This window comes from Emys orbicularis, chromosome 1 (genome assembly GCF_028017835.1).
Source record: "Emys orbicularis isolate rEmyOrb1 chromosome 1, rEmyOrb1.hap1, whole genome shotgun sequence".
Taxonomy (NCBI): domain Eukaryota; kingdom Metazoa; phylum Chordata; order Testudines; family Emydidae; genus Emys; species Emys orbicularis.
Window position 1 is genome coordinate 117,118,640 of NC_088683.1, and position 12,923 is coordinate 117,131,562.

Below are 12,923 nucleotides of genomic sequence, written 5' to 3' on the forward strand. Positions count from 1 at the left end.
CTGAGCCAGAGCTCCATCCCACATGGTGGAGGCAGAATCCCAACTACATGCTTGTTTCATAGCCATACCCCGCCAACACAGCAGAACTTTCAGCAGTTCTGTTGAATTGAGAGCCTTCCTTGGCTTCTAATAGCATGAGTGATTTTAACTTTTATTGATTGAGAATTATGCTTGATACTGGTTAATAATTTTTCTACCTTTTCTGAAGTTCTTGCATTTGCCTCTCCCAAGAAGTGATGACTGGACAGTTTTCCAAGTATCTGTGTGAGAGTTCTGAAAATTGTTTTCTCTATTCAGCACAATAGACAACACAGTTGAAAAATGTCTTGGATGTAGTCTTTGACAGCACCTAAAGCACCCCACTGCTTTCTTAAAGAAAATGGGTCTGTTGTGAAACCATAATTCATTCCCTCTTTATTTTGCGTAAAGGTTTATTAGCTTATGATTTAAGCAAACCATCTGGTCCCGCTGGCACTGCACACTGTCAGGCCCAGTGTTTTTTTCCTTATAATATGTTTCTGAAGTTAGTTAAATTACATACTTAAGTTCCAGCTTTGGCCTGTGCTTTTTCCATGTCTTAACATCTGCTCTTGGAAAGCTTTCTGGGTTCCAAGTAAGTTTACATGGAGCCAGGACTCTTTCCTTTCCCTCTGACTGTCTCCCATGCCCTCTCATCAGTTCAATTCAGTGAAAAATAATGGCAGAAATGTATAGTGGCTATTTAATCTCAATCCTGTAAAAAAAAAAAAAATCCAGGGGGTTGACGGGACGACAAATAGCAGCAGACCTGAAAGGACTAGGAGAGCATTCTCTGAGAGATATAGAATGGCAGATGGTGAGGAAGTTTAGTCTCTTTTCTTCCCTGGCAAATTCTTATCTCACTCCTGACTTCTGATTTCAAGTCCTTTTTGATTTGGTGTGAGCTTTCTATTGTTAGTCAGAAGTGCAGGTTTATAACATCTTTTGTGTCTTGTGTCCCATGATGCTTTTTACATTAATCATATGGGGAAAGTGTATTGCTCAATGTGATCAAATTCAGTAATTGAAAATATACCAGGTCAGCCTGGAGTTTTGGAAAATAAAAACTGTGCTGGATTTGCACAAAGCTAATGCTAAAATTGTTGCTAATAGTGGGTATCTACCATCTGGTGGATTCTCTGTAACTTGACGTCTGTATTCTCCCAAATTCCAACTCTTCTTATCCTGTCAATAGCATTTGAAATGAATATTGAACATAGATGTCTGTCCCATTGTCCTTTAAATCAACAACTGAATTCTTCCCTTTTAAAGCAGCAAGTTAAAAAAAAAAAACTGGCTCTTTTTAAGGATGCAATATTGCATATTAAAATTTAACTTCTCATGCTTCATGACGTGAAAAGCAATATATCTGTGCTGTCTTGGCAAGATCCCTACAATGCAAGGATCTGAATTCAGGATTCAAGCTCAATCCCGTCCTCATGAGACAGCAGGATCTAAAAGCTGTGAAAGCAGCGTGGACAACTCATCCGAGAGGGGAATGGCATATCTCATTTTCAAATGACCTCTGAGACCTTTGGGTGTATGTCAATAGAGTAAAGAAGGAGCAAGATCTAGTCTTCAGCTAGATGGAGAAAGTTACCCCAATGCAAATTTGAGGGTAGATGTAAATGAAGCAAAAGAAAAATAACAAGACTTCAGGAGACTCTTAAACAACCTGGAGGAAGGTGAATTGGACTCCATCAGTAAGAAGGTGGGGATGATTGAGAAAGCCAGTCAAACTTCAATGAAGAAAAATGTCTGTTTTGAAGCGAGGAAGACACGTATAAACTACGTATATCCTGAGTTCATACCAAGTTCCTCAAAGACCAGCACATGCTGTGAATATGCAGTATGCTGAATTGTCAAGTGGCTAAATTATATTAGTCAAGTACAATTCTCCCAGCATTAAAGTAAAAAAAAATCTTTTGATGATGCATGTATATCACTGGCGTAATTCTGAACCTCAAATTTATCTTCAGTATTTCCTGTTACATAAGTAACTGTATGAAATCTTAGGGGGAAAAATCAAAAGTAGCATTAATTATGAATAAATAAATAAAATTAGACATACATGTTGCCTACAGTCAATGCTCCTGTGCCATTCACTCCAGCACTGGCTCCTGGGATATGCAAGGACTTGGGTGCAGTAAAATTGATGAGTCACCATCTCCCTAATATTGTTCTTTCCTGTTAAAGTTTAATTTAAATGTTCCCAGTGAAATGACCTGAATGTGCATAATTGTGTGTATCTGAGAGAGTTCTGTTGTAAATGTATTCATCCCTATTTGGCAAAGTTGTATCTTTTCTAAGAAAAAGCTTAACATAAAATCACTGGGGTGACTATCACTTCTCTTTCTGCACAATGAGAGATGGTGACAATTCAGTGAACTAGTTCATTAGCACATTATAGTGTCCAGCTGTTTTCCACCTGTCTGAGGCATTAGGAGACCTAGTTTTCTGTTTGCTTTTCGTGAGTACAGTAACTTAGCAAAAACGTACAATTAAGAAAATTGCCAAATGGAATAGTTCAAAAAGATTAGCAAACTGTGATAATGCAGCCTCCAAAGAATTCAGTCCTTTCTGGTTGCAGAGTTTAGATCTTACTACTCTGCATGAGGAGCCTTGGCCCAGATATCAGCTGCTGGCATCAGTGTACCCTGTGAATAACCCAGATTCGTCATGGATGCTGCAGGTCTGCATCAAGCCAGCCCTTCGTGTTAGTGTTGCAGACTTGTAATATGACTAGGAATGGATTGGTGGATTCTGAAAACCTTTTCCCCCTAATTAGGGAAAGGTTTGTTGCCACAAAGATTACATCTTGGCAAGTAGCAAACTGACATAAGCCCTTGTGCTTGTTGAAGTTGGCTATGCACTTATTTAGTTGAGGTTACTTTTTGTTACTAAAAAGATGGTTTTGTGGTTGGCACACACCCTTTCTCCCCTCCCCCAATTAAAAACAAAATGTTTATCCAGATAGTTCTGATTGTGGAACCATCCAATGGAAATGGCTAATATGCTATACACCTTGACTTTCCCTGCTTTTCCCTTTTTCTAGACATTATCTTCAGTTTCCTTGCTGATGTTTCTTTCTGCTTTTCTCCACTACTTACACACTTTTTATTTGCATTTTTTTAACCACACTACTTTTTCCATTCTATGGAATTTTTCTCTGTCCAGTTTCAAGACAGACAGAGCATCTGATCTGTTTTGCACAAAAATAATACTCCACCTCAGACAGGAAAAGCCTGGTTTGGATGAATAAAACTGGCTATTTTATGTATGTTAACCAGTTTATAGTGAGTTTCATTTTAACTTTGTGTCACTTAAGGTCTCTTTCATTTTTTTGATCTCTGGGCAAACTCATTTCTGTACATCTTGAGCTAAGAACTGCAGTTTTTATTTGGAAATCAGATTTATAATATAATGGTTAAGATCTCTGGTGAAAAGTGAAACCTTTATTTTTAGAACTGAAATGTTTCTTGAGAATAAACAGTAAGAAAATGGAAATATTTTTTGTACTCAAATACATATGACCAGAGAGAGATGTGCTATACCCTAGCCAAATGGGTCTACTTACATGTAAGCATACTGAATTTTCTAAAAACCAGGTTGCTGTTCTTCATACAGTACATTTTTCAGTGCTTGCCTAGTCAGTATCCAGTCTGAATCACCCTTATAAAGAGATGTTGGTAGGAGCTGAGTTTAATGTAATGTTAGGAATTTATTTAAGGTGTGGAGAGGAGGTGTGGTCACAGATTTAACCCAGAAAATATTGTTTACCTATAGGCAATATTAAGATCTGTATTCTTCCCATTGGAGACACATTTTAAAACACTTGTGTCACTCCTTACTGAGCCCTCCCTGAGGAGTTAGTTATGACTGGGGGGTTGATTAGGGCACCCTAAATTGAAAAGTCTGGGTGCAAGAAATCCTCATGCCTCCTGAGATTATTGCAAAATTATTAAAATATCTGGTAATGTTTTTGTGTTAGAATACATTGGTACTTGAATGTTTAGTTGTGTTTTAACACCTGCTAATTAACACAATTGTAAAATCTAGCTCAGGTAGGACTCAAACATTTTTTTCTAGTGCAGCCTTGGGTAAAACATGACTTGGAAGGAACATCTGTTTAATGTTTACACACAAATTTACAATCATGTTAGTTCTGAATTTGAATCATTCCCACACTGTCAAACATCACATAGGGCAAGAACAAGGCTCCACCATCCTTGTCTATCCTGAGCTGATTTTCGCCTATCCTCTGTGTTGTTAAGTCCCAGAAATTAGCCCTCTCTAAGTACTGTTTGATGGAGGGATTCTTTCATTTCGCCCAATTTATGTGTTCCTCCAGCCGCACAGTGGCACTCCTGCCAGACTGTCTGGCTTCATTCTTAACACACATCCCACATATTTCTGTCTTCTTTTCCGGATAACTTTGGAGGTAAGAAGTTACTGAATTCCCTTCAAAATCTTGGGATTTATCGTCAATTAATTCCATTTAATACCTGGTATTTTCCTGAGACGTTTGCCTCTGAAGGCATTTAGACGTCTTTCTATACCTTTGGTGGGATTTCCAGCTTTCACATATGTATGTTAAGGTGGAAATAACATTTGAGTTGAAGGTTTGTAATTTGGTCTTTAAATTGTAGATTTTCAGTGTGAATCGACATCTGCTAATTACTGTGTTAAAACATCATTAAAAAGTCAAATGTAGGCACAGCTTATGTATGCAGATGCTACTTGCACCTTCTTTCCCTCCCTTTCTCTCCCTTATATGCAGTATACTGTACACATGTATTTACATGCCTGTTTGCAGACTGTTGGCTCTAATCTCAGTTGTGATGTCCAGTAAATTTCTATTCATCATGTTGTACTGTTTTTCTGTCTTTCCTCTTCTTCCTCCCCCTTGCCCTGCACCCCAAAAAATAAACCAAAACAAAAAACTCTTAGGTAGAGGAGTTGATGATGGCTATGGAGAAAGTGAAGCAAGAACTGGAGTCCATGAAAGCAAAGCTGTCCTCTACCCAGCAGTCTTTAGCTGAGAAGGAGACCCATTTAACCAACCTACGAGCAGAGAGGAGGAAACATTTGGAGGAGGTTCTGGAGATGAAGTAAGTATTTATTTCCATTCCTTATGCCTGCACTGTATTGACATCCCCTCACTTCTCCTTTTACCTCTGCTTTTGGTGATCTAAAGACAGTTACTAAATTGCACTTCTCTACAGAGGATTACAGTTATCTGTGTTCTCACTCAAAGTTTCAAAGGAACCATCTGACCAGGAGCTGTGTACATGACTAGGACTAGATTTTCTACTGGAATGAAATATATATTTTTCCTCCCTTGTCATCCACTTTCTTCCTATACATTGGTGATATTATTTTCATTAGTTCCCAAAGGCCCTAAATCAGAATCATGGCCCCATTGTCTTGTGTGCTATATGAATTCTCAATAAGACATGGGCTCTACTTTGAAGAGCATACAATGTAACTTAAGGCAAGGCATCAGTAAGTGTAGCAATCAATAGAAGGGAAGGAAAGACAAGGATTAAAGTAAGTACCAAGGTAACAGTAATCTCCTAAATCAAAGCACAGCTGCTGTATTGCCAGATGAAGATTTTTCAAGATCATGTGACTGGTTCATTGGCACTGCTGAAACCTAACTGAAGTTGAGTTTGAACTTGTGTATGTTTTTCACTGCCACCCCTCACACAAGGAGTCTTTAGTATGGCCAAGCATTGAAGTGTTGGGGAAAGGTGTGGGATTAGATTTCTAAGACTTAAATACTTCCTAAATTCTGACCTCCCTTACAGATAAATGGTTATCTTTAGTTTAGGGAGGCATGAATCCATTTAGCGTAATGACGGATAGCACTGCCGGCAGTTCATTAAAAACACTTTCAATTGTTTAGCCAGCCCTGAAGAGAAGGAATATTTTTGTTGGCAGGACTTGCAGTGGTTCCTCCACTGTGGTTTTTTGAGCCATTATTTATTTAGTTAACTTTTCTGTGTTAACCTCTTTCCTTTTTGAAAAAAGAAAAGAAATGACAGAAAAACAGCTCTTACAAAATGGAAAGAGAGGTGGCTCGAGTCTTGAAGCTCTAACTTAAGAGCTCACGCTCTTCAATATGGCTTCTGTGGCGATGCAGGACTCACCCCTGCGGCGTCTCCTGCTGGTCGTCTCGGGAATTAGCTCTTTTCCAGCTTGGGCGCCCTCTGCAGGCCGGTGTCCCGCTTGTCGTTGGCCCCCTGTGTCCCTCCCTGGTCCCAGTGCCCCTTGTCTTTGGGGTGCTGCCCCTTAGCAATACCCCTCAGTCTCAGGGTCTCCCCACCCAGGGGAACCCCCAACCCTCTATCCCTGCCTTGCCTCAGTCGTGGCTACTGCCAGTCACCAACTAGCCCCCGTTCCCTGGGGCAGACTGCAGTATAAGCCACTCATCACTGGCAAGGAGGGTTTGGACCTGCTGCCTCTGCCTGCCCTCAGCAACCTCCAGTACCCGTTGGCCTTGAACTAGGCCAGCAGCCTGGGAAGTTTCCAGGCCAGAGCTCCCCAGCCCTGCTCCACCTTAGGTACCCAGGTACACTCCCAAGCACCCAGGCCCTTCTCCCTCTAAAGGCAGAGGGAGAGTCTGCCAGCTCCTGGCTCAAAGCCTTTTTATAGGGGCCGGCTGTGGTCTGTTTGGGTGTGGCTCCCAGCTGTGCCTACTTCCCCAATCAGCCTGGGAGCTGCTTGCCCCAGCCACAGCCCTCTGCTGGGCTGTTCTAAGCCCCTCAGGACAGGAGCGCGTGACCACCCCACTACAGCTTCATATTCAGCTACCTAATACAATCTGACCTAGATCTGGCACTGGGACACTGCAAGACTGCAGTACTTAAAAAACATACTTTTTAGTTTTAATAAAACATTTATTGACTTAAAAATTTCACTGCCTTGAGAGTTGATGTATTGGGGGATGGGAGGAATAGCTCTTAAGTTGATGTGGGAATCCAAAGTAACTTGAGATACATCCCATATCCAATCTTCTAGCAGCACTCTCTCCTGCCAAATTGCTGCGCCAAACCTTCTCATTAAAATATATACAGTATTCAGTATATCCTGAAATTTACTTGGAATTGGGTAGCTGTAGTACCTTTAACATACCACTCACTTCTTTTAAATGATGACCTATCTTAACTAGTTAGTTATTGTTGGAAAGTTATTGCATAGAGTGAAAGTGAGTCTCAGGAACCAAATAAACTGGTAGATCCATTGTGACCTAAGAAGGGAGGAGAGCGGGAGAGAGAAAATTAATGCTGTCAACACATGGACAGAGACGGAAAAAGCATTAAATTTGTACATTGAAGTAGTTGAACATGTTGTAGACTTCTTTAGTCTTTCTTAAAGTTCTGTAAAGCTGACAAAGGCATCTAAACCTCAGTACATTAGAATGCACCCTTACCATAAGCCTCTTTATTATGGACAAGTCTCTACTGTTGTCTCCCAATCCATAAAATAATACCTTACATTTATAAGAAAGAACTGCAGTGTACCCTTTCCTGTTCAACCTTCACAATCTACTGCTTTTGAAGAGAAAGAGAGTTACTGCTGAAAACTGAGACTGGAAAACTTAAAAATACTTCTTAGATAAACTAGAAAGTGTACTGCAGTTTGTAACTCATCTCTTTTGGCTTGAGTGGTTGAAGCAAGGCCACCTTTATTTTTAATTTTGAATTGCCATATTTTCTGAACGGTTTTCTTGTTTGATATTGTAGTGAATGTGCTACAGAAGTTTTGGAGTGTTTGTTCTATCCCCTCAAGTCAGAGGTTCAACTCAACCATAAAAATGTGCTCAGGACTAGACTGATGCATGAAATGTGAGACCAGGATCAGTTATTTTTAAATAGCTTTTGAAAAGGACTCTCTTCTGCTGTTTTCAAGCTATGCCAAGAGTATTTTTAAATGTAATACTTCAGTATAGAATCTGTACTTCCTCAACTCAAAAGTACCTTTTCTTGAGTAAATATACTATAATCCACCTGGTTTTGGTATTCTTAAGCACAAGCTATAGTTGTTTGCTGATTGTACAATAATTCACTAAGGGATCTAAGCATGGATTTGAGTGTGTGCGCCTCATATAGATGACTTAAATGCTAACTTCAGGCTATAGCGACAATCTTCAAAGTAGAAAAGATAAGTATGCTAGACAGTCTGTTACAGAGATAATACGCATTTACAAAATTGTTACTCAAAGTAGAATTTGTGTTTATTCAATGGACTATATAGTTTTGAGTGAGTCATTCTATACTAGTGAGGGAATAATATGCTTATTAAAATACACCTCTACCACAATGTGAACTGCTGCAAAGGCGGAAATTCAGTCTCTAGAGAAAATGATTCTCTCCTATACCCTTATTCATCTGACTCTGGGATTTACATTTTGTTGTAACTCATTATAGAGGAAGCTGGTAGGGATTCCTATATTTAGGTTGCCTAACATTTTCCATTATAAAAGATACTAGTGACCTTTTTGAGAAACTCTGACACCTCCAGTGTTTGCAGCAGGTCTTTAAAAATTGGCAGGGAGAAAGCCTTTGAGCCAGTGAAATGCCTATTTTTTGTCCCATTCAATTCTTTTTAGTCTTGGGTTATAAATTGTTGAAAATCACCATTTCCCTTCTGTTCCATGCATTGGCATCAATATTTTGGCAACATGCAAAAATAACTGAACACAAACAGTCTAATCTAAGGCTGGGCCCATGCCACTGCCAAAGCAGCAGCACTGAGAACTCTGGTAACAGACAGCCATACTGCTGATGGAACAGCATTGGGACGTAGAGGGGGAAAGAAATCAGACTAGGCTCCCCTGGATTCAGCAAAAGGTCCCAGTAGCCTCTCCTGCCCCATTCTCTGGGGGATTATATTGGGCAGGAGTTTCCCTCCACACACATGCATCCCTACTGGAGGAAAGTGAGCCAAGGCAAAAGTTCCCCTCCTGTTGCCCTCCCAGATTCAGAACATGGCCTCAGCAGCCCATCTCCCACCCCATCCCACAAGATAACAGCTTTCTCCTGTAGGCCATTAATGTATATAGTCCTGTAACTCAAGTGGTGCAGAACTCTGTGATACAATGCCAAAGTTTCTTAGTTCAAGCCCTGATGATGATGGATAATGGGGCAGTTATTACAGTTGTACGTAAAGAACTTGTTTTTACTTTTTTCTTAAAAAAGAAAAAAAAAAACCACGCAGCTAATAACAACCTATGACATTATATACAAAATCTCTTCTGAAAGAACATCATTTAGATGATAAAATCAAACACTTAAAGGTTAGGAAATGCCATTATTTAGGTTGCTCATGCAACCTTAGTTTAACCCCCTTCTGTGTATGCATTATGATATTATCTTTAATTACACAAATGCATACTATTTTTCCACAGGATACCTACCTCATTCAGAATATAAAATGGACAGTAGTCAGAGAATGAGTCAGGCTTGTGTAGCAGCAAATTAGGCTTTTTTTCTGCCTCATTTGTTCTACAAGTTGGAATGTGTACAGAGAATGAGGCAAAGGGCTGCTAGAAGAGATAGGTTGCCAACGCAGGTGAATGCATATGGGAGGACTCTGTTCTAGCCCTGCCGCAGAATTCCTGTGTGGTGCTATGCAAGTCACTTAAACCAAAAATTTTGGCAGATGGCCATTAATTGTATGTGCTCATTTTCTAAGTGCCCAATTTGAGACACCTGGGACCTGATTTGCAGAAGAGCTGAGCACTCACAATTGACACAAAAGTCAGTGGGAACTGTGTGTGCTCAGTATTTCTGGCGGTAAGGCAGTGTTGTCTGGAGGTATGAGCATAGGGTTGGGAGTCAAGAAGGTCCTGAGTTCTAATTCTGGCTCTCTTACTGATTCATTGTGTAGCATCAGGCAAGTCTCTTGTCTCAGTTTCCCAATTTGTAAAATTATGATGATGATTTCTTATCTCATCGTGGAAATAAATTCATTAATATTTATGAGGCACTCACACACTATAGGTGGTAAATGCTCTAGAAAAGAAATGAATAATTCTGTATTCACTGCAGAGTTTGGGTTGCATGGAGTAAATAAAGGTAGGTGCCACACAGAGTAATGAGCCTCAAAGAAATATTGAACAGCAGCCTCATTACCCAAGCACTGTCCAGTCTATCCACTAAATGAGGCAGGGGTCCTATGGAAAAATATGATATAGTTCTGTAATTAAAGATTGTATCATAATTAAGGATATGATTCTGTCACGGAGGTCACAGATTCCATGATTTTCCAGGATCACCGTGACTTCTGGGGCAGGGCTGAAGCAGCCGTCAGCCCTGGGGCTGCCAGAGCAGCGGCCCCTAGATCAGCTGACTGGCGGCCAGACCAAGGGCCATGGAGTAGTGGCCTCCGGAACAGCTGGCCAGCGGTCATACCTGGGGCCACCAGAACAGTGGCTCCTGGAACAGCTGGCCAGCGGTCATCCCTGGGGCCACCAGAACAGTGGCTCCTGGAACAGCTGGCCAGCGGTCATCCCTGGGGCCGCTAGAGTACGGGCAGTCCCCAGCCAGTTGGAGCAGCAGCTGGGGTTGGGTCAGCCCCTCTGGGCCTGGAGCATCCCTGGTGAGCCTATGCCACAGGAGCAGTGGCAGGGCTGGAGCAGCTGCAAGCCTTGGCACCGCACTGTTTGCTCCTCCCCAGGGTATTTTTAGTAAAAGTCAGGGACAGGTCATGGGCTTCCATGAATTTTTGTTTATTCCAACGACCTGTCCCTGACTTTTACTAAAAATACCCATGACAGAAGCTTAGGCATATGCATTATGATTAAGATTAAAGGAACAGAATTAAGGTTGTATAGGAAGCCTAAATTCTAGCATTTCTTAACTTTCAAATGGTTGACTGCAACTTAAATGTTATTCTTCGAGTGCTCGTACATGTCCATTCCACTGTAGGTGTGTATGCGCCCCAAGCACAGTCTCTGGAAATTTTTCCCTCAGTGGTACCTATCAAGTCAGCTCTGGCACCCCGTGGTGCTGCATGCTCATAACACCGGAATAAAGGGCCCAGCTGACCCCGCACCACCTCAGGTCCTTCTTACCATCCGTGATGGTCGCTGGAACTGCTGTCCTTGCTGCGGCAAACTGTTCTCAGTGGTCTTCATTGTTCTTCATTTCTTCATATTGTGTATAGTTGCAGTGTAAATAGTTATTTGTTTAGTTAGGTAAGTTTAGTTGGCACTTCTCTGTCAGTTAGTGGAGTTTTGTCCATTGGTGCCTTGGTCACCGAGCTTCAAGCCCTGTGCATCCTGCAACAAGGCTCTGCCTTTGAGCGACCTGCACTCTCGTTGCCTAAATGCTTGGGGGATGCTCACATAGGGAATCGCTGTCAGATCTGCCACAAGTTTAAGAGGACCAGGAGGCAAGGTTAAAGTTCCTATTGATGGAAGCGGCACTCAGACCTTCCTCCGAACCGAGCCGGTCGGACTCAGCACAGATTACCTCAGGGTTGGTACGGAGCACTTCTCTCTCCATGCAGGAGTCCCAGCACCATTCACCATCCCCGGTGCCAAGAAAGAAGCATAAGAAGCAGATGGCCGAGAGGGGACATTCCCCTACTCTAAAGAAGGCCAGGCATGAAGAGCAGAGCGGAATGCTACTTAAGTCAAGCCACTCTTCTGCCTTGGCATCACAGGCAGCCCCATTGACCCTGGTCTGTTCGCAGGCACCATTGAGTCTGGTCCCGGATGAGCCATCAGCACCAGAGGGACAGCTCAGCACCAGTGCTATCATGGTGCCATCCACTCCAGAGGTGTTTGCCGTGGCCAGAGACCTGCTGGCATTCTCGGTACTCCTGTCACCGGCAGTACAAGAGTTGGCATCCTTGGTGCCAGTGGACAGGACAGACCACGTCGCCCCTAGCTGCCATCCAGTTCTGCGCCCCACAGTACTGCCCAAAAGGAAACGGTCCTTGTGGCCCTGGTGCAAGCTTACCCACCCTGGCACCAATAGAAACTGCACCTCCATGGTCCCCAAAGGAGGACTCATCATCTGAGTCGGAGATTGGGTTGTACTCCTCTTGTCCAAGGAGTTGCCTTTGTTATCCCTCCAGTCAGCTCTACCCCTCCATGGACCCAGGCACAGGAGTACCATCAAGTGCTTGGCTCAGTGGTCACTGACCTATGCCAATCCTTTTGGAACCTGTGGGGATTCCCCCCCAGGCCAGGACCCCACTCAACACACAGATAGTCTGTGGCCTCTGAGAAAAAGGCACCTCAATCCCATTGGTATCGACCTTCATGATCCAGATCTGCCGGATCCTGTCCACACAGAAGATAAAGGAGGAGGGCCACCTGCTGGTGCAGGCCGCCTCCTCCCCAGACAAGGTGGTGTGGAAGGCATGTCACTCTCTCAAGATGACTTCAAGGCCCACCACGTGCTGCTAAAGATGTTGATCTCGAACTTAAGCTTGCAAGGTAAGGTAGTAAAAGAATCCTCCCATAGCCTGGTCGACATCCTGGTCGCTGCGGGCCCATCAAAAGTGGCCCTACCTCTCAATGAAGCCATTATGGATCGTGTGAAAGTCCTGTGGCAAACTCCCGCCTCCCTTCCCCACCACCTCAAAAAGAGCCAAACGGTAGTACTTTGTGCCCACCCAGGGTCATGAGTTCCTATACTCTCATCCCCACTGGGGTCCCTGGTGGTCTTTGTGGCCAGTGAAAGGGAGAGGCAGGGGCGACACCTAAAGCAAAAGACTAAAAAAACCCGATCTTTTTGGTAGAAAGGTTTATTCTACTGGTGGACTACAGCTCAGCATCGCCAACCAGCAGGTGTTGCTGGGCAGATGACTTCAGTGTGTGGGACTCCATGTTGAAGTTCAAAGACTCACTTCCCCAAGAGTCCAGGCAAAAGTTCTTCTCGCTGGTG

General features: G+C 42.7%; 1 protein-coding gene across 1 annotated transcript in view; it reads left to right on the plus strand.

The window, feature by feature from the left end:
* Window positions 1-12,923, plus strand: part of ERC1 (ELKS/RAB6-interacting/CAST family member 1) — a 569,800-nt gene that overhangs the window by 359,607 nt on the left and 197,270 nt on the right. The window contains exon 15 of the mRNA XM_065406940.1: window positions 4,969-5,129. Within this exon, the coding sequence (XP_065263012.1) occupies window positions 4,969-5,129 (161 nt within the window). The remainder of the gene's footprint in view (window positions 1-4,968; window positions 5,130-12,923) is intronic.